The 18169-nt window shown below is 40.2% G+C and overlaps 1 protein-coding gene across 3 annotated transcripts in view; it reads left to right on the top strand.

Moving 5' to 3' along the window:
* The window catches only part of cab39l1 (calcium binding protein 39, like 1), a 115857-nt gene that overhangs the window by 65228 nt on the left and 32460 nt on the right, over positions 1-18169 (top strand). The window contains exons 1-3 of one of the 3 annotated variants that reach the window (XM_034181335.1): positions 4802-4972; positions 12670-12814; positions 12898-13062. In XM_034181335.1, coding sequence (XP_034037226.1) covers positions 12698-12814; positions 12898-13062 — 282 coding nt within the window. In that variant the 5' untranslated portion in view covers positions 4802-4972; positions 12670-12697. Of the gene's footprint in view, positions 1-4801; positions 4978-12669; positions 12815-12897; positions 13063-18169 lie in introns of those variants that run through there. The other 2 variants (XM_034181334.1, XM_034181333.1) reach the window with 2 other exon arrangements.

Below are 18169 nucleotides of genomic sequence, written 5' to 3'. Positions count from 1 at the left end.
ATTGTACAGATTTTCTTTGTGTTTGAGTTTAAGGAAGATCATTTTAGAATTTTTTTGTATTGAGAAGCCTGATTTACTTTCTGTATTTGAAATGGCATAAACAAATTAAAATGTGTGAACTACCAAGGGGCCCAATACTTTTGGAGGGCACTATATAAGGAAGCACTATTTTGGAATATTTTTTTCCCAAGCCAAATTAAACACGCCTCAACTATGAACAGTTCATCACTTATTTTATAAAAATCAGATGTCATTCTCAGCCAAACACCCTCACATTCCTCAGGAACCATTGCTTTTGTAAGACATTTTTGAGCTTCATATTTGAAAGGTGTTTGTAAGGTTTTCAATATTTTGAACATAATGAGTCCCAAAAACAAAACAAATATGTTTTTGTTCATATTTCAGTTTTTTTCTTGCTATTATGGCTCTAACAGTGCACACCTAAAAACAGAAGTAGATGACAACTACGCGTACCTAGCACACAGTTTTGTCAATTTTGCACTATTTCTGTTAAATGTGAATGTAAGAGTACATTTTTACACACTACAACTGTTTCCACTCATGTCTGATAATGGTAAATAGACTGCATTTATATAGCGCTTTTCCATCTGCATCAGATGCTCAAAGTGCTTTACAATTATGCCTCACATTCACCTATTCACACAGACACACACACACACTGATGTCCAGGTGCTGCCATGCAAGGTGCTCACTACACACCGGGAGAAACCCGGGATTTCTCAAGGGCCCTTAGTGATTTTCTGGTCAGGCTGGGATTTGAACCAAGGATCCTCTGCTCTCAAGCCCAACACTTAACCACTAGACCATCACCTCCTTTAATAATCTTTTTTAAAATTCAATGGAAATTTTATTTTATGTCCCTGAAATTGCACATTACAAATTTCAAGCAAGATGTAATGTCTTAAAAAAAAAAATACAGTGGGGAAAATAAGTATTTGACCCCCTGTCAGTTTTGCAGGTTTTCCCACCTGCAAAGAATGTTGAGGTCTGTAATTTTTATCGTAGGTACACTTCAACTGTGACAGACAGAATCAAAAAAAAAAAAAAAGAAAATCCAGAAAATCACATTGTATGATTTTTAAATAATGAATTTACATTTTATTGCATAAAACAAGTATTTGAACACCTACCAACCAGCAAGAATTCTGTTTCTCACAGACCTGTTAATTTTTCTTTAAGAAGCCCTCTTATTCTGCACTCTTTACCTGTATTAATTGCACCTGTTTGAACTTGTTACCTGTATAAAAGACACCTGTTCACTCAATCAATCACACTCCAACCTGTCCACCATAGCCAAGACCAAAGAGCTGTCTAAGGACACCAGGGACAAAACTGTAGACCTGCACAAGGCTGGGATGGACTACAGGACAACAGGCAAGCAGCTTGGTAGAAGACAACAACTGTTATGATTATTTATTAGAAAGTGGAAGAAACACAAGATGACTGTCAATCTCCCTTGGTCTGGGATTCCATGCAAGATCTCACTTTGTGGGGTAAGGATGATTCTGAGAAAGCTCAGAACTACACAGGAGGACCTGGTCAATGACCTGAAGAGAGCTGGGACCACAGTCACAAAGATTACATTAGTAACACATGATGCTGTCATGGTTTAAAATCCTGCAGGGCAGCAAGGGCCCCCTGCTCAAGCCAGCACATGTCCAGGCCCGTTTGAAGTTCACCAGTGACCATCTGGATGATCCAGAGGAGGCATGGGAGAAGGTCATGTGGTCAGATGAGACCAGAATAGAGCTTTTTGGAATCAACTCCACTTACCATGTTTAGAGGATAAGGACAACCCCAAGAACATCGTCCCAACTGTGAAGCATGGGGGTGGAAACATCATACTCTGGGGGTGCTCTTCTGCAAAGGGGACAGGACGACTGCACCGTATTGAAGGGAGGATGGATGGGGTCATGTATTGTGAGATTTTGGCAAACAACCTCCTTCCTTCAGTAAGAGCATTGAAGATGGGTCATGGCTGGGTCTTCCAGCATGACAATGACCCCAAACACACAGCCAGGGCAACTAAGGAGGGGCTCCGTAAGAAGCATTTCAAGGTCCTGGAGTGGCCTGGCCAGTCTCCAGACCTGAACTCAATAGAAAATCTTTGGAGGGAGCTGAAACTCCAAACCTGAAAGATTTGGAGAAGATCTGTGTGGAGGAGTGGACCAAAATCCCTGCTGCAGTGTGTGAAAACTTGGTCAAGAACTACAGGAAACGTGTGACCTCTGTAATGGCAGACAAATGATTCTGTACCTATTGTTAAGCTCTGTTTTTCTAGGGGATCAAATATTTCTTTTCCCCACTGTACCTCATGGAGTTGCAATCACTGATTTTTATCTTTGAAACAGGATTTTTATTTGTGTTTTGATATTTTTAAACAAACAACAGACTGTATAGGTTGATAAACCTGAAATATATGTTTTAACTGAAGGGGCTGTGGGTGTAGCCCAAACCTGTCACAAGAAGAGAAGCATTACATAGAAGAAAACAAATCAGTGCTCGAGCCTCTCATGTGCCTTCTGACAAACTAGCCGAAAATTCAAATCTGCTTTTTAAGAAGCTGTACAACTTGTGATGCAATAGACAAACGTTACACTTGGCACAATTTCTCCAATCACACCCACAGAAGCCTATCCAATCCAATCCACTTTATTTATATAGCACATTTAACAACAAAAATGTTCCAAAGTGCTGCACATACAATAGAATCACGATAGATAAAACCCCATTAGTCATAAATTTAAAATAATAAAATTAACTAAAATGTGCAAGATAAATAAATACATACATACAGCATACAAAAGATAAAACCAATAAAATCTACCAAAATAAAAACAAAACCAATAAAACAGGGGACCACACAACTCACACAGTGTTAAAAACCAGAGAATAAAAGTGGGTCTTCAGACGAGACTTAAAACACTCCACTGTGGGGGCTGTTCGGACATGGAGGGGCAGAGCGTTCCAAAGTCTGGGGCCAGCCACAGAGAAAGCCCTGTCCCCCCTGGTTTTAAGTCTCGTCTTGGGTACCACGAGCTGGAAATGGCCCTCAGACCTCAGAGCACATGCCGGAGAGTAAATTTGTAGGAGGTCAGTGATGTATTGAGGGGCCATTCCATTCAAAGCTTTAAAAACAAACAATAAAATCTTAAAATCAATTCTAAAATTAATAGGAAGCCAGTGCAAAGATGCAAGAACTGGGGTTATGTGATCATGCTTCCAGGCTCCTGTTAAAAGTCGCACTGCAGCGTTCTGGACTAACTGCAAACGGGAAAGAGCCCATTGGCTAATGCCGAAATAAAGTGCGTTACAGTAGTCCAGACGACTTGAAATAAAAGAGTGCACAACTTGTTCAAAAAGGTTGTAAGATAAAAACGGTTTTACCTTTGATAAAAGACGAAGATGATAAAAGCACGATTTCAAAACACCATTGATTTGTTTATCAAATTTAAAATCGCTGTCTATCGTGACGCCAAGGCTGGTGACCTTGGGACGTACAAAATCCTTAAGAGGTCCCAAGTCAACGAGGGTACTTCCAAACAACATAACCTCTGTCTTGCCCTCATTAAGTTTCAAAAAATTCTGTGACAACCAAGCCTATGAACTTCTTTAGAGTTGTTAGGTCGTCTTGATGGATTCCCTCACTAGTCTTCTTCTTGCATGGTCTCTCGATTTTTGAGAACTGGCAACTTCAAATAGATTTACAACACATTTACCACAAAAGCACATTTTACACTGTCCACATATTTATAGACAATTCAGGTTTGCTGTCATTCCACCCATAAAAACAAAAAGACAGAAAGCAGAGCTGGAGTTGGCAGAGCAGAAGATGTTGTGAATTTCTTTGGGAGTGATGATATTGGACAGGATTAGGAATGAACATATCAGAGGGACAGCTCAGGTGGGACGGTGTGAGACAAAGTCAGGGAGGCGAGATTGAGATGGTTTGGACATGTGCAGAGGAGGGACCCAGGGTATATAGGGAGAAGGATGCTGAGGATGGAGCCACCAGGCAGGAGGAGAAGAGGGAGACCAAAGAGGAGGATTATGGATGTGCTGAGAGACGACATGCAGGTGGTTGGTGTGACAGAGGAAGATACAGAGGACAGGGTGAGATGGAGACAACTTATCTGCTGTTGTGACCCCTAAAGGTAGTCGAAAGAAGATTTATTGAAGTTACAGCCAAGCGTATGTAGAGGATTGAGCTCTCTGAATTAAAACAAAAATTTATTAGAAGACTGTATGATAACGCATGGTGTTGCAATAAGGACATCAACAAAGCCAAACGACAAGGAAACGTGCCTCCATCCTGCCTTTGGTGACGTAATGCCAAAACATGACGTCACATGTGTCATAAGGGCTTGTGGACCACAATCTCTGAGGAAGTATCCAGCACATGGTTCAGTCTGTGCCATGAAAAATTAAGGCAGTTTCGAAACGAAAAGAAGATCGAATCCGATATGAAGAAACAAGACTGATTCAGGACCAAAGAACTTTTACTTTTTAAATCACCTTTACATCTTATACAGCAAGGATGCACTTGAGTATATAATCACCAGGCAGTCCGGTAGGAGCGCCTGTAAGGCAATCTGTCCGGTGTCATCACACAAAGCCGACATATGAAACAAGCGCACCTGCAGCTTTTTTTTTTTTTTTTTTTTTGTAGGCGTTTCCACATGGTCGCGTTTCGTCGACGTGATTGGTTACAAATCCTGTCACTCATTTTACACACCAAAACAGCCAGTTTCCCCGCCGGGTTTTCAGAAGAGAACCGGGAAATGAAGTTGTCAGACTCGTCAAACCCAGCAGCTCGTTTTAAAGTTAGCACGTTCGAGTCCACAGAGCCTCACAGGGAACCTGTTCAGCTGTGATGACTTCCTGTGGACGACCTGGAGCTGCACTTGGCACACATTAGAGAAACACCGGATAACGTTACAGACATTTTAAAGTAAGGTGAGAATGTGAACAGAAAGTTTATATCCAGCTCTTTTTTATTTATTTATTTTCCTTCAGAAGAGTTTTTCAGGGTGAGTCCTGACAGCCTCGGTAGCTGACTTATGGTAACGAGCTAACTGGGTCACAGCTAGCATCCGAACTCTACATGACCGGAACTTTTTGGTATGTGTCTTGTCACTTTTTTTTTTTTAAGTAATATAGCGTTTTCTTGCTAAAGCACCATTAATGTCTTCGAGAGGTGACTACCGTAATGTTGGCAATGTTTGCTGTGTGACTTCACTCACTGGCAGAGTATCTTCTTTCACTCAGACTGTGGGCTCATTTTCTTTCGCTGAGAGCTTTTTCGGTCTTTTTCAGTCATTTCCTGGCGTAGAAAGGAAAGTGATCTCAATCTGGTGGCTCGAGGGCCGAACGCACTGTTTACCCAGAAGACTATGGCCCACACCATTTGAAAAATGGCATCATTTGCCCCATTTGAAAAACGAAGTGTATATTTTGCCGGATACGGCAAACGCGCACGTAGCGATATTTGACCGGCTCGCCTCACTGATTGGCTAGTTCAAATGACGTCATCGTAGAGGGCATCAGCACGGTGGCATCTTCAGCATTGAGTGTTGGTGCTAATTTTTCATCTTTAAATGCCATTTTGGCTGCCATGAAGTTGTTTGAATCTGTACAGAAAATCACCTACTGCCGGAGGGATTCTCGGATGCTAAAAGCAGCTCAAAAACGTGGCATAGCCATGCCCAAAATTATTTCCACCGTGTGGCGAAAATTATTTCCACCGTGCCTGAAATTATTTCCGACACTTTTCGCCATGCGATGGAAATAATTTGGGGCACGATGGAAATAATTTTTGCAGTCTTGGTAATTTTCTGTGTAGGGCGCGAATGATAAACAAAATATGCAGATTCAAGACAATAAAAACAAAAATACAGAAGTCCACATCGACACGTGTGTTTATTCTGTTTTTCTGTCAGTGTCATGTCTGCAAAACCTTCAATCAGTCCACCCCTGAAAATAGTTAATGGTAAAATATGCAAATTTTCAATAATGAAAATCACCAATATCAAGCTGCTATCATGAATGTGAAATAAGGAGATCTTAAACTCCGATCGCGTTCCATTCCGTCGTGAATAAATTTAAACAGCCGGCAAAACAGCACAACCCGCCATTTTGCCAGTGCCGCGTACAGCGAAATATCGTCCAGTTCAACTTTACCAAGGGTGACGCCATGTTGAAATAAACTCCACGATGATTTCATTTGAACTAGCCAATCAGCGAGGAGATTCAGTCAAATATCGCTAGGTGCGTATTTGCCGTATCTGGCAAAATATAACCTGCCTTTGAAAAATTTCCTTCTGTCATGTGCATTGTCTTGTTACTGTTGTTTCTGTAAGGTCAACATCTCCATGGGTTTTGTTTCTAGGTTGTGTATTTAAACCTTGTGATGTTGCATTGTTTTCTACGACAGAGTTTTAGGGCCACATTGAATTTTTTTTTTTTTTTTTGTACTTCGAGAATAAAGTCATAATATTACGAGAATAAAGTTGCAATATTACGAGAATAAAGTCGCAATATTATATTATGACTTTATTCTCGTAAAATTACGACTTTATTCTCGAAGTCTAAAAAAACCTAATTCTATGTGGCCCTAAAATGCCGTCGTAGTTTTCACTGAGAAGGCGACAAAAAAATGAATAAATAAAATTCTACCACTACTGGCTGAGAACGTGGTAGCCACATAACGTGATGATATGTGCTGTTTAAAGCCAATAATTTGGCCTTTGCTGCAGTGATCAGTAGGCATCGGTGTTTATACGATTTTATCAATCAATGCCATTATTGATTCTGGTTATCGGTCTGGTTCTTTATTGATTCTGTAATTGATGCCTGGTCATTTTTCTTTGAAAAAATTTATTTCTCTTTTATTAAGTACATAGTGCTATACCTCCTGTGGTTAGAAGTAGCTCTGTGCGGTTTAGCCGGTTTATCTGGTACACGGTATAATTTTGGCCGACAGTAGAGATTTGGACTCCACCAACTAATCGTGATAACGGCTGCAGAGTTTCTAGATCCAGGAAAACTCCTCTGTGAAGCGGCCGTGTGTGTTTACCACTTTGCTGCGGTGGAGAGGGCTGTTCTGAGCTGAGGTGACTGACTCTCACTGCTGTTCAAGTAAGTTTGTGAGACGCTTGTTCTGTCACTGGTATTTGCAAAGCCATTGTTTATTTATTTCAGCCGACACACTGGGGGAAGGCGGAGGCTCCGTCACAACCTGAATCAAACATTTGAGAAAGCCCCACATTAAATAACACAAGGGTTTTTTTTTTTTTTTTTTTTTTACACCAGATTAGAAAGACAAAATCAGCCAGGTAACGTCAATTTACCCAGACTGACTTCAAATTTGAGTAAATTAAGTATTTTTTATAAAATGTTTTGGTGGTTTCGTGTTGAGTTTTGTAAATGAGGAAGTGACCGTCCTGAAAGTGCTTCATGTATTCAGAGCGGGTGTGCCATCTAGTGTTCAAGAGATGAAACTTCAGCTGCTGAACATAAATTTATTTAATTCTTTCACCAAAACGTGAAATCTAGGCTTGCATCTTAGATGTACCTTCCAGCAAAGTGTGGCAGTAGTTTTGAAATCTGCACAATAAATGTTTTACATTATATCTTTTATATCTTTTAAATTTTTTGTTGTCATTTTTATTTATTTATTTTGATCAGTTTACCTTTGCTAAGGGACCCATTCAGAAACACATTATAATTTTCACACTGAAGTTTATATCGCAGTGTATACCGTTATGCTGGCCTGATGATCCTTTCTATGTGGACATTGCGTGTTCTCTTGTGTTTGCGTGGGTTCCCTCTGAGTACTTGGGCTTCCTCACACTTTCAAAGACATGCAGGTTAGATTAAGTGGAAACTTTAGGGCCCTGTCAAATCTTGATGATTTATGCAGACCATATTAAAAACACTGGCATACGTGGGTGTACATCTAATAAATTATGCGGCTGTCACACCGTGAGTGTTTAGTCGGTGTATGCTGACAGCTTCGTTTCCACCAAGCCGTTCGGGTCGGTACTGCTTAGCATGGTGCAGGTTGGAACAGTTAAGTCTGGCTTGGTTAGCCAAACGGTAATTTAACATTTTATTTTATTTTATTCTTGGTGGATCATGAGGTTTATTTTCCTCACATGCAGAATTATCAACTGATGGCTATGTTAAATGCTGACGTGAATGAATGAGGCGCTGTGGCTCTTTCAACTTGTAAAATAAGTTAGTCTTGTTGTGGCACAAAGGGCAGGTGTCACAGCCTGATTGTCTGATCAATCTTCCTGCCTACTTCAGGCTCAGAAATACACCAGGAACAGAAAAACTCCCAAGGGGCTTCTTTTAAAATGCTACATTTCTTCAGCCAAGACAAGGAACTGTATGTTCAGACATTGTTTTCCAAAATCGGGACGCTTTATGTGGATAAGTTTTTGTCAGGTTGTGATGATGAATCCGACTGAAACAACGTAACAGGTAAAATTAATTTACACCGTGTGTGAATGGTTTTAGTATTTGAAACAGTCTGTTTGCATGAGAACTGCAGCTTTCAGCCAATCAGTGGACAGTATTAATGAATGTATTTCGACTTATGAGCAACTTACAAGAACCGTGTGTCAACAATCACATAACTTACCTACAACTTATGTCCCACATGTGGAATGTATGAGTCATAGACTGGCATGCATCAAAAATATTGTGCATGCTCCGAATTTTTTGAAGTACTCGGCGTATTACGATGTTTCTTCTTCTTCTTACTTATAAGGTTTTGAATAATCAGGTCCCATCTTATCTTAGGGACCTCTTAGTACCATATCACCCCAATAGAGCGCTTCGCTCTCAGACTGCAGGCTTACTTGTAGTTCCTAGGGTTTGTAAGAGTAGAATGGGAGGCAGAGCCTTCAGCTTTCAGGCTCCTCTCCTGTGGAACCAGCTCCCAATTCAGATCAGGGAGACAGACACCCTCTCTACTTTTAAGATTAGGCTTAAAACTTTCCTTTTTGCTAAAGCTTATAGTTAGGGCTGGATCAGGTGACCCTGAACCATCCCTTAGTTATGCTGCTATAGACTTAGACTGCTGGGGGGTTCCCATGATGCACTGAGTGTTTCTTTCTCTTTTTGCTCTGTATGCACCACTCTGCATTTAATCATTAGTGATTGATCTCTGCTCCCCTCCACAGCATGTCTTTTTCCTGGTTCTCTCCCTCAGCCCCAACCAGTCCCAGCAGAAGACTGCCCCTCCCTGAGCCTGGTTCTGCTGGAGGTTTCTTCCTGTTAAAAGGGAGTTTTTCCTTCCCACTGTCGCCAAGTGCTTGCTCACAGGGGGTCGTTTTGACCGTTGGGGTTTTTCTGTAATTATTGTATGGCTTTGCCTTACAATATAAAGCGCCTTGGGGCAACTGTTTGTTGTGATTTGGTGCTATATAAATAAAATTGATTTGATGTATATCAGCGTGCTTCAATGTGCCCTTACGCTAACTCTTAACATTTTTAATGCGGTTGACATACACTGTCTAAATTGTCAAGGTGTGACAGTGGTGTTGCATTAACCATAGGTGTGAATGTGTTTATAAGTTTCGGCCCTGTGATCGCCTGGCTCCCTGACCAGGGTGCACCCTGTCTCGCCCAATGACTGCTGGGATAGGTCTGTGCCCCCCCCCCCCCCCCCCCCCCCCCCCCCCCCCCCCCCAAAAAAAAACAAAAGTGACTCCTGACTGGAATAAGTGGGAATGAATGAAGATTCTGGTTTGTTTTTGTCCCTTGTAGCAGCTGAAAGCCTTGATCAGTATCAGTACTTGAATTGCTAATTGTGATATTAAATTTTCATGCCGATGTCGTTTCGTCTCTAACCATCCTGGCACCTTTCGATCTCAGGGCCTGTATAGGACTTGCTTCTACTGTGTAGTTACTTGCTATTTTTCATTAACAAAATGTAATTTTAACAATCCACAATCAAAATAAACAGATGAATTTGCTTCTGTGATCTTTTATTAATAAAACAGATTGAAGAGTGGTATATCAACTCAGATCTGCTAATAATATCTGCTAACAGTATTTTCTACAAAAGCAAAGACAAAAAGCAAAAGTGTTAACAGGAGGCTCTTAGTGAGAAATTATATTGCACGTAACATGCAGTGAGCCATATCATCCTTCAGCAAAAAAGTTCCTCTTTTTTTTTTTATTCTCTCAACATTATGTTAACATTTACAACATTGATGTTGACACTGTAAATCAAACCAAAATCTTCCGTATCTGCATCAGTGTCTCTAAAAACCCTTCAGTCACTCACTGCGTTTTACTGGGTTCATGCCTAGGTCATCCCAAAGCAAAGAAATTAACTTTTCTTCAAATTAATCATGGACATTAGGTGCACATGTTCTTTTGAAGTTTCCATTAATCTTGAAATAAGCTTCTCAGGCCTGGCCATCTCTCCAGGAGTCTTGCAAATACAAATCACTCTGACCTGTATTATGGGTTTCAGTGAAACTTCACGTATTACTATGTGAATACATACGTGAATGGAAAATAATTCTGGTGCTAGATCTTTTAAGTAGAGACAAATGGACTTTTGTGTTTCATTGAGCATACCGAATGATATTGCCTTTGTAATTCCAACTCCTCCTACACCGTTTTTTGGATTTCAGTGACTGTTCACACAATGGTAACACACCATGTGAATATTTAAATGGAGGAAAATAATAGTGGTCTGATTTCTTGAAGGAGAGACAATTGGATTCTTGTTGTTTATTTATAAAATTAACATTATTACATTACATTCGTCATTTATATGCTCATAAATTTGCCAGTTTAATTCAGTTATTTCATCACAAATAGTAAAACAAAAATCTAACTTCATAAATAAATATATGAATGCATATTATTGAGTTTTCTTTAAAAACCCACCTCAAGACATCATAAACCTCTACATATTTGTTGATGCTGACAAATTGAGTGTTTTTTACAATTGTACACAGAATAAGAACAGCAGCCATTTTAAAATCATTTAATGTTCATGATTTCCAAATGATTTTGAGCCATGTCATGTGATGAGCTCAGGGTCATTATTGTAGGTCACAACACAGTAATTATCAGTGGTGAACTATCAATGATGGGAAAATTCTGATAGTCTGTACAGATAACTGGATGTAAAAATTGTTGCTCCATTATTAGTCTTTCATTGTGTTACTGATCAGGAAACAATCAGGAAACAAATGTTTAAATTTTATAGTATGTCATTTGTGATAAAATGCATTAATTACAGCAAATGGAAGTTCTTTCAGCACAGTTAGTTTTGGTAGTGTGTGTGTGTGTGTTTACATACATACACACACATACATCTTTCAGCTTGGGACTCCGATGAGGGCGGTCGCATCTCTTCCACTCTCCCTTATCTCTGTTCTCTGCTTTTAACCTTCAAGTCCCTACTTCACCAGACTGTGAATTCCTCAAAACTATATTGGATTCTGGATCTATTGGACTACTATTGGATTAACCATGGAATTGATCAGCTGGTCTCGGAACGCTATTGACACCATTTTTTTTTCTACAAGAAGGTCAGGACCAGGGGATCCTACCTACCCAGATGGAACGTATCCTGCGGGCTATGTCCTCGATTCCTGGAGTTCCTGGCGTGTGGCATGCTTGGCGCCTTTCTCTGTGGAGGACGTCGAGGACCTATTCATTTTTGGTCTTATGGCAGCAGGGCTGGTACTTTTTGGCTTATGTGCTGCCCTGATCTACCGGAAAATTGGCAAGACGGCGGCATCAAGAACCACGGGCCCTCGCTTGTCCGTCATGATTAACGAGGCTGGCAAGGCAGTGCATTCTCAGACTGCGATGACTCTTGAACTCAGACGCAAATTGGATGACACCTTGTAGCTGATGCGTGCCTTGTAGTTGAAGCTGAAGATTTCGGAGGCCGGTGAATATTCTTAATTCAAAATTAGGAATATTCTTAATTCATAATTGGGATTTGGCTGAGTGAGTGGAACTGTAAAAAGTGTTTTTCACTGCTCGGCTGCAACACTACAGGCATCAAGGTCAATTGCCCACTGTTTTTCCTCCAGAGGAATTTATCCAGGCTCTGGTGAGATTATTTGGCTCCATTCTTATCTCAACCCACAAGGACAATAAACTGACAGACTTACACATGGACCGAAGCATGCTCCAGACTCTCCTCTTATCACTCTTCCTGCTCCTCCCTCCCTGCGGCAGGCCTCGTCCTCTCAAGCTGGCCTGGCGACGCGACTTGACAGTTGCAGCGGCTACAAACACTCACATCGCCTCAATTGGGAAACGGACTGTTTCAAGTTTAGTGCACATAAACAATGTCAAATGTATATGTGTTTTCCTAATTCTGATGTGTGCCATTATTACGGTAAACAAGTAATAATTGTAAATCAGTTGCTGTTTGTATGTGGAATGTGTGTGCGAACATCTCGTTGTAATGACAATGATAATAAAAGCTATCTATCTATCTATCATATAAAAATTTGTTTTTGATCCTATATTTGTTCAAGTTACTTCCTGTTGTATGGCGGAACCTAACTGGTGCCCCTCAGATGATTACAGTTATAAACCAGTGCTTTATAGTTTGTTGTTTTCTCCTTTTTGAATTCTTGTTTTGTGTCATCACAGACTGGGCTTGGATTATTTTTCTCCCATCATGCCTTTTCCTTTCGGGAAGTCGCCGAAGAGTCCAGCTGAAATAGTGAGGAGTTTGAAAGAAAATGTGGCGTACATGGAAAAACTGGACCCCGGAGACAGCAAAAAGTGTGAAAAGGTTGGTAACAGGTGTCCTATGTTTGAAAGCTGGGTGTAACAGCCTTTAGTGATGCTCATTTACTGTTTTCTGGTACTGTTAAGGTTGCAGAGGAAGTGTCCAAAAACCTGGCTTCCCTGAAGGAGGTGTTGTCTGGAACCGGTGACAAAGAGCCTCAGACTGAGGCAGTGGCTCAACTTGCACAAGAGCTCTACAACACCAACCTGCTCATCGCTCTCATTGTAAATCTGCACAAGATTGATTTTGAGGTGAGAGAGTGTAGTTTTGAGTCAAATAACTTCTAAAAAAAAAATGGATTTCACTGTTTGGTCAATTAGGGAATAACCCCTCTGTGTTTGATTTGCAGACGTTAATGCTGGATTATGGCTGCAAATACCCATTTTACCGGTGACGCGATAAAATGGATATTTGCGACCGTAAAATCAGCGTCAACGTCTGCATATCATCAAATACAAGGGGGTTATTCCCATTCTATTCCAATTCCATCATTTGCACGGTTTATTTTTCTGTAAATAATTTGGTTGGTGAAGCTTACTGTAGCAACAGCGTTGTTGTTGCTTCGCCAGTTTCTCTCGCTTTCTTCTTCTTCTTGTTTAATGTTGGTTGGCAACCTCTTGCTCTCAGCTGACAATGCCATTATTGACATCTGCGTAGCAACGCGCACGGTCAGGGCACAGAGTAATACATCAGATGTGAAATGGTCGAATATTTTGCCAACGCTATATTTTATGGTCTGAAATCTCACACGATTAATCAATCAGATTTGTGGAACAAAAGTAATTGGATTAGAATTAAAATGAATCAGTTAGTATACAGTCCTGGTCAGAATTATTGCTGCCTCTATATTTTACGTAGTCATTTTAAAATTTGTTAGAAATAAAAGCAAACAAACACATTTTGTTACAATGAAAATACTAAAAAAAAAAAAAAAAGTTAAAAGGTGCAGGGTGGTGGCCAAGTGGTTGATGCACTTGCTTTCAAAATGGAAGTTTCCCAGTTCAAGACCAACCATGCCTATTCTCCATGTCACGTGGAGCTGTGTCAGGAAGGGCATCTGGTGTAAAACCTATACCAGGTCAACGTGCAGCTACACATGCTGTGGTGACCCCGAGCAAAATAGACACCCAGCCGTCCCAATATATACTGACTTTGCATGACCTATAAAAAGGATGGGTTTGATTTTTGTATATTTTATAGAGAATATTTCAGGAAATGTTCAGTTACTTTTTGCACTCAGTATCTGGGTACATTAATGAGTATCTTCAATTTTTAATTCATTGTTTACATGTTTAAAAATATCCGCTAAGCCTCGAGCAGAACTAACCAATCATTCCATTGATTTCAAGCAATTGGCCAACGACAGTCTCCATAACACAGTGAGTCAGGGATGTGTGGTGACAACATGGCTACCTACAGTGAACAAAATGCCCCGTCTTTGGCTGAAGAAAAAATGTACTTTATGTGTATCTTCCCATCCAATAGTGCAAAGTAATACCAGTTTCAGCAAAGAAGTGCATGTTTTTTTAGAATACGTTCCAAAATGGAAGACTTTGGAAGATGCGCAAGGAGTTACGTCACTCATCACCTGGCCATGTCATAAAATTTCAGTAATAATAATAATAATAACAGTAAATCTCCAATACCCGATGATGGTGGATGCTACTTACGCTTTGCCGATTCTGAAAGAAAGAACTACAAAGAGCATCAAAAGTAAAGCAGAAGCTTCAGCTTCTATATGTAGGTTAACTTAATTTTCCATTTCATGTAAGCTTAAATTTTACTGTATAATATGATGAATCAAACGCTGTGACTGTTTTTGAAGTTTGTGAAGTATTACTATAATGTGGTGGTCATGGTGATACAAAACAATGAGATTATTGTGTTGTTTTTGTCTGCATAAATTCTGTTGTTGGTTATGTATGACCCAGTGATATTCAAAGGAATTACAGCAGACCCAGACTTGATGCATCAATATCAACATGATGAAAAACATGATCATGATTACACACAGCCTAATCATTTCTAATGATCTGACTATTCCAATTCATAGTAATACTATAGTGATTTTTTTTTTTTTTTTTTTTTCATGCTTTACTGCTGGACATCTAGGAGAACCCCTGGCCATTATTTATTCATTAATTCATTTGTGTTGCGAAAGTGTAGGAACACGGACCCACAACAGGGGGCGTAAAAGAACGGGCAATGGATAAGCCAAACAGTAACAATTTAATGTTGTAAATTGTGCACAACGGAATACAGACAACAACCAGTTTGGAACTACAGTCAATTACGTTGGGTGACGTGTGGGCAGGCTTGAGGATAGGAGACGCCCATCCAGAACCGAACCGGATCCCACACGGCCCTCACCGCCAACGGATCTGAAGAACACTGGAGCCACCAAGTCCTGGGTCCCCAGGTGGTCACCGTCTCCAGCTGTCAGACCTGGTACTGCTGGCAGAGAACAAAAACAGTACAGGTGAATGTGAGTACGCACACTCAGTAATCCCACAGTCTGTGTTCTTTTGGGAGGGAGCACCTCCACCTCCAGTCACACACTCGTGCAGCTCCTGTCTAACCACTTATCTGGTTGGGGTGTGAAGCGAAGCCGTCGCTGATCACACCAAACGCCAATCCCACAGATAAGGCAACACCCACAGGAAAACGGCTGCAAAGAAGTTCAGACTATCAGAGAAAATTACCTCCAAGGTAGCTGATTTCTCGGCGAGGAGGTGGAGTTGCAGTCCGGCCTTTATGGTGATGGTGATGAGTTGAATGAGTGACAGCTGGTGCTGGTGATGAGTGACAGCTGTCACTCCCAGTGGCTCCGGTGCCCTCTCGTACTTGAAGCCCGCACTCCAAGCAGGGCGCCATCTGGTGGTGGTGGGCCAGCAGTACCTCCTCTTCAGTGTCCCACACAACAATTTGTTTAGTTATTTATATTTACTTATTCTCCAGCAATTACATGATTGGAATACCGCATCTCTTGACCATTTGAATTCATGGTAATTGTGACTTTAGATGCTTCGCCGCAGAGTCTCTGACCAAATGTTTTTGTTTTTATTGCTCAGCAATTGTCACTTTATTTACTTTTTTTTTTTTTATAATAAGTGATTCTCCCTAATGCTCAAAATTCACGTTTGTGAAAAAAGTATGTTGTTTGGGGTACTATAGGCTTTCATTTGCCAACATTTTCACACCCACCCCAGACGTAGGTCATGGTCTCAAAACAAGCAAAAGCCTAATGAACAATAAAGAAACAAAATGCTTTCAGAAAGTGAAATATGTGAAAAAATACTGTGCTGACAGTTATTTGCACCCTTTGACAAATTTACAGTAAAACATCACTTTCACATAATTTTCTTTACACAGGTCAGGAGATGATGCAGAAACATTTCCAAGTCATCAATTATTAAGAAACAAAAACAGTATGGCACTGTATTATAAATCTGTCTGGAGTAGGCAGTTCCCAAATCATGGTGATTGCTGTTCAAGAAAGGAGACAAGTGAGGGAAGCCATCGAGACACCCACGATAACTCTGAAATAGATCTAGACTTCTGTGATTCAATCAATCAATTTTATTTATATAGCGCCAAATCACAACAAACAGTTGCCCCAAGGCGCTTTATATTGTAAGGCAAGGCCATACAGTAATTACGTAAAAACCCCAACGGTCAAAACGACCCCCTGTGAGCAAGCAATTGGTGACAGTGGGAAGGAAAAACTCAGCCTGCAGTCTGAGAGCGAAGCGCTCTATTGGGGTGATATGGTACTATGAGGTCCCTAAGATAAGATGGGACCTGATTATTCAAAACCTTATAAGTAAGAAGAATAATTTTAAATTCTATTCTAGAATTAACAGGAAGCCAATGAAGAGAGGCCAATATGGGTGAGATATGCTCTCTCCTTCTAGTCCCCATTAGTACTCTAGCTGCAGCATTTTGAATTAACTGAAGGCTTTTCAGGGAACTTTTAGGACAACCTGATAATAATGAATTACAGTAGTCCAGCCTAGAGGAAATAAATGCATGAATTAGTTTTTCAACATCACTCTGAGACAAGACCTTTCTAATTTTAGAGATATTGCGTAAATGCAAAAAAGCAGTCCTACATATTTGTTTAATATGCGCTTTGAATGACATATCCTGATCAAAAGTGACTCCAAGAGTTCTCACAGTATTACTAGAGGTCAGGGTAATGCCCTCCAGAGTAAGGATCTGGTTAGACACCATGTTTCTAAGATTTGTGGGGCCAAGTACAATAACTTCAGTTTTATCTGAGTTTAAAAGCAGGAAATTAGAGGTCATCCATGTCTTTGTCTGTAAGACAATCCTGCAGTTTAGCTAATTGGTGTGTGTCCTCTGGCTTCATGGATAGATAAAGCTGGGTATCATCTGCGTAACAATGAAAATTTAAGCAATGCCGTCTAATAATACTGCCTAAGGGAAGCATGTATAAAGTGAATAAAATTGGTCCTAGCACAGAACCTTGTGGAACTCCATAATTAACCTTAGTCTGTGAAGAAGATTCCCCATTTACATGAACAAATTATAATCTATTAGATAAATATGATTCAAACCACCGCAGCGCAGTGCCTTTAATACCTATGGCATGCTCTAATCTCTGTAATAAAATTTTATGGTCAACAGTATCAAAAGCAGCACTGAGGTCTAACAGAACAAGCACAGAGATAAGTACACTGTCTGAGGCCATAAGAAGATCATTTGTAATCTTCACTAATGCTGTTTCTGTACTATGATGAATTCTAAAACCTGACTGAAACTCTTCAAATAGACCATTCCTCTGCAGATGATCAGTTAGCTGTTTTACAACTACCCTTTCAAGAATTTTTGAGAAAAGGAAGGTTGGAGATTGGCCTATAATTAGCTAAGATAGCTGGGTCAAGTGATGGCTTTTTAAGTAATGGTTTAATTACTGCCACCTTAAAAGCCTGTGGTACATAGCCAACTAATAAAGATAGATTGATCATATTTAAGATCGAAGCATTAAATAATGGTAGGGCTTCCTTGAGCAGCCTGGTAGGAATGGGGTCTAATAGACATGTTGATGGTTTGGATGAAGTAACTAATGAAAATAACTCAGACAGAACAATCTGAGAGAAAGAGTCTAACCAAATACCGGCATCACTGAAAGCAGCCAAAGATAACGATACGTCTTTGGGATGGTTATGAGTAATTTTTTTCTCTAATAGTTAAAATTGTATTAGCAAAGAAAGTCATGAAGTCATTACTAGTTAAAGTTAAAGGAATACTCGGCTCAATAGAGCTCTGACTCTTTGTCAGCCTGGCTACAGTGCTGAAAAGAAACCTGGGGTTCTTATTTTCTTCAATTAGTGA

This window comes from Thalassophryne amazonica, chromosome 11, assembly GCF_902500255.1.
Source record: "Thalassophryne amazonica chromosome 11, fThaAma1.1, whole genome shotgun sequence".
NCBI lineage: Eukaryota > Metazoa > Chordata > Actinopteri > Batrachoidiformes > Batrachoididae > Thalassophryne > Thalassophryne amazonica.
Note: the sequence above shows the minus strand (reverse complement) of the source record. Positions and strands in the feature narration are given on the sequence as shown.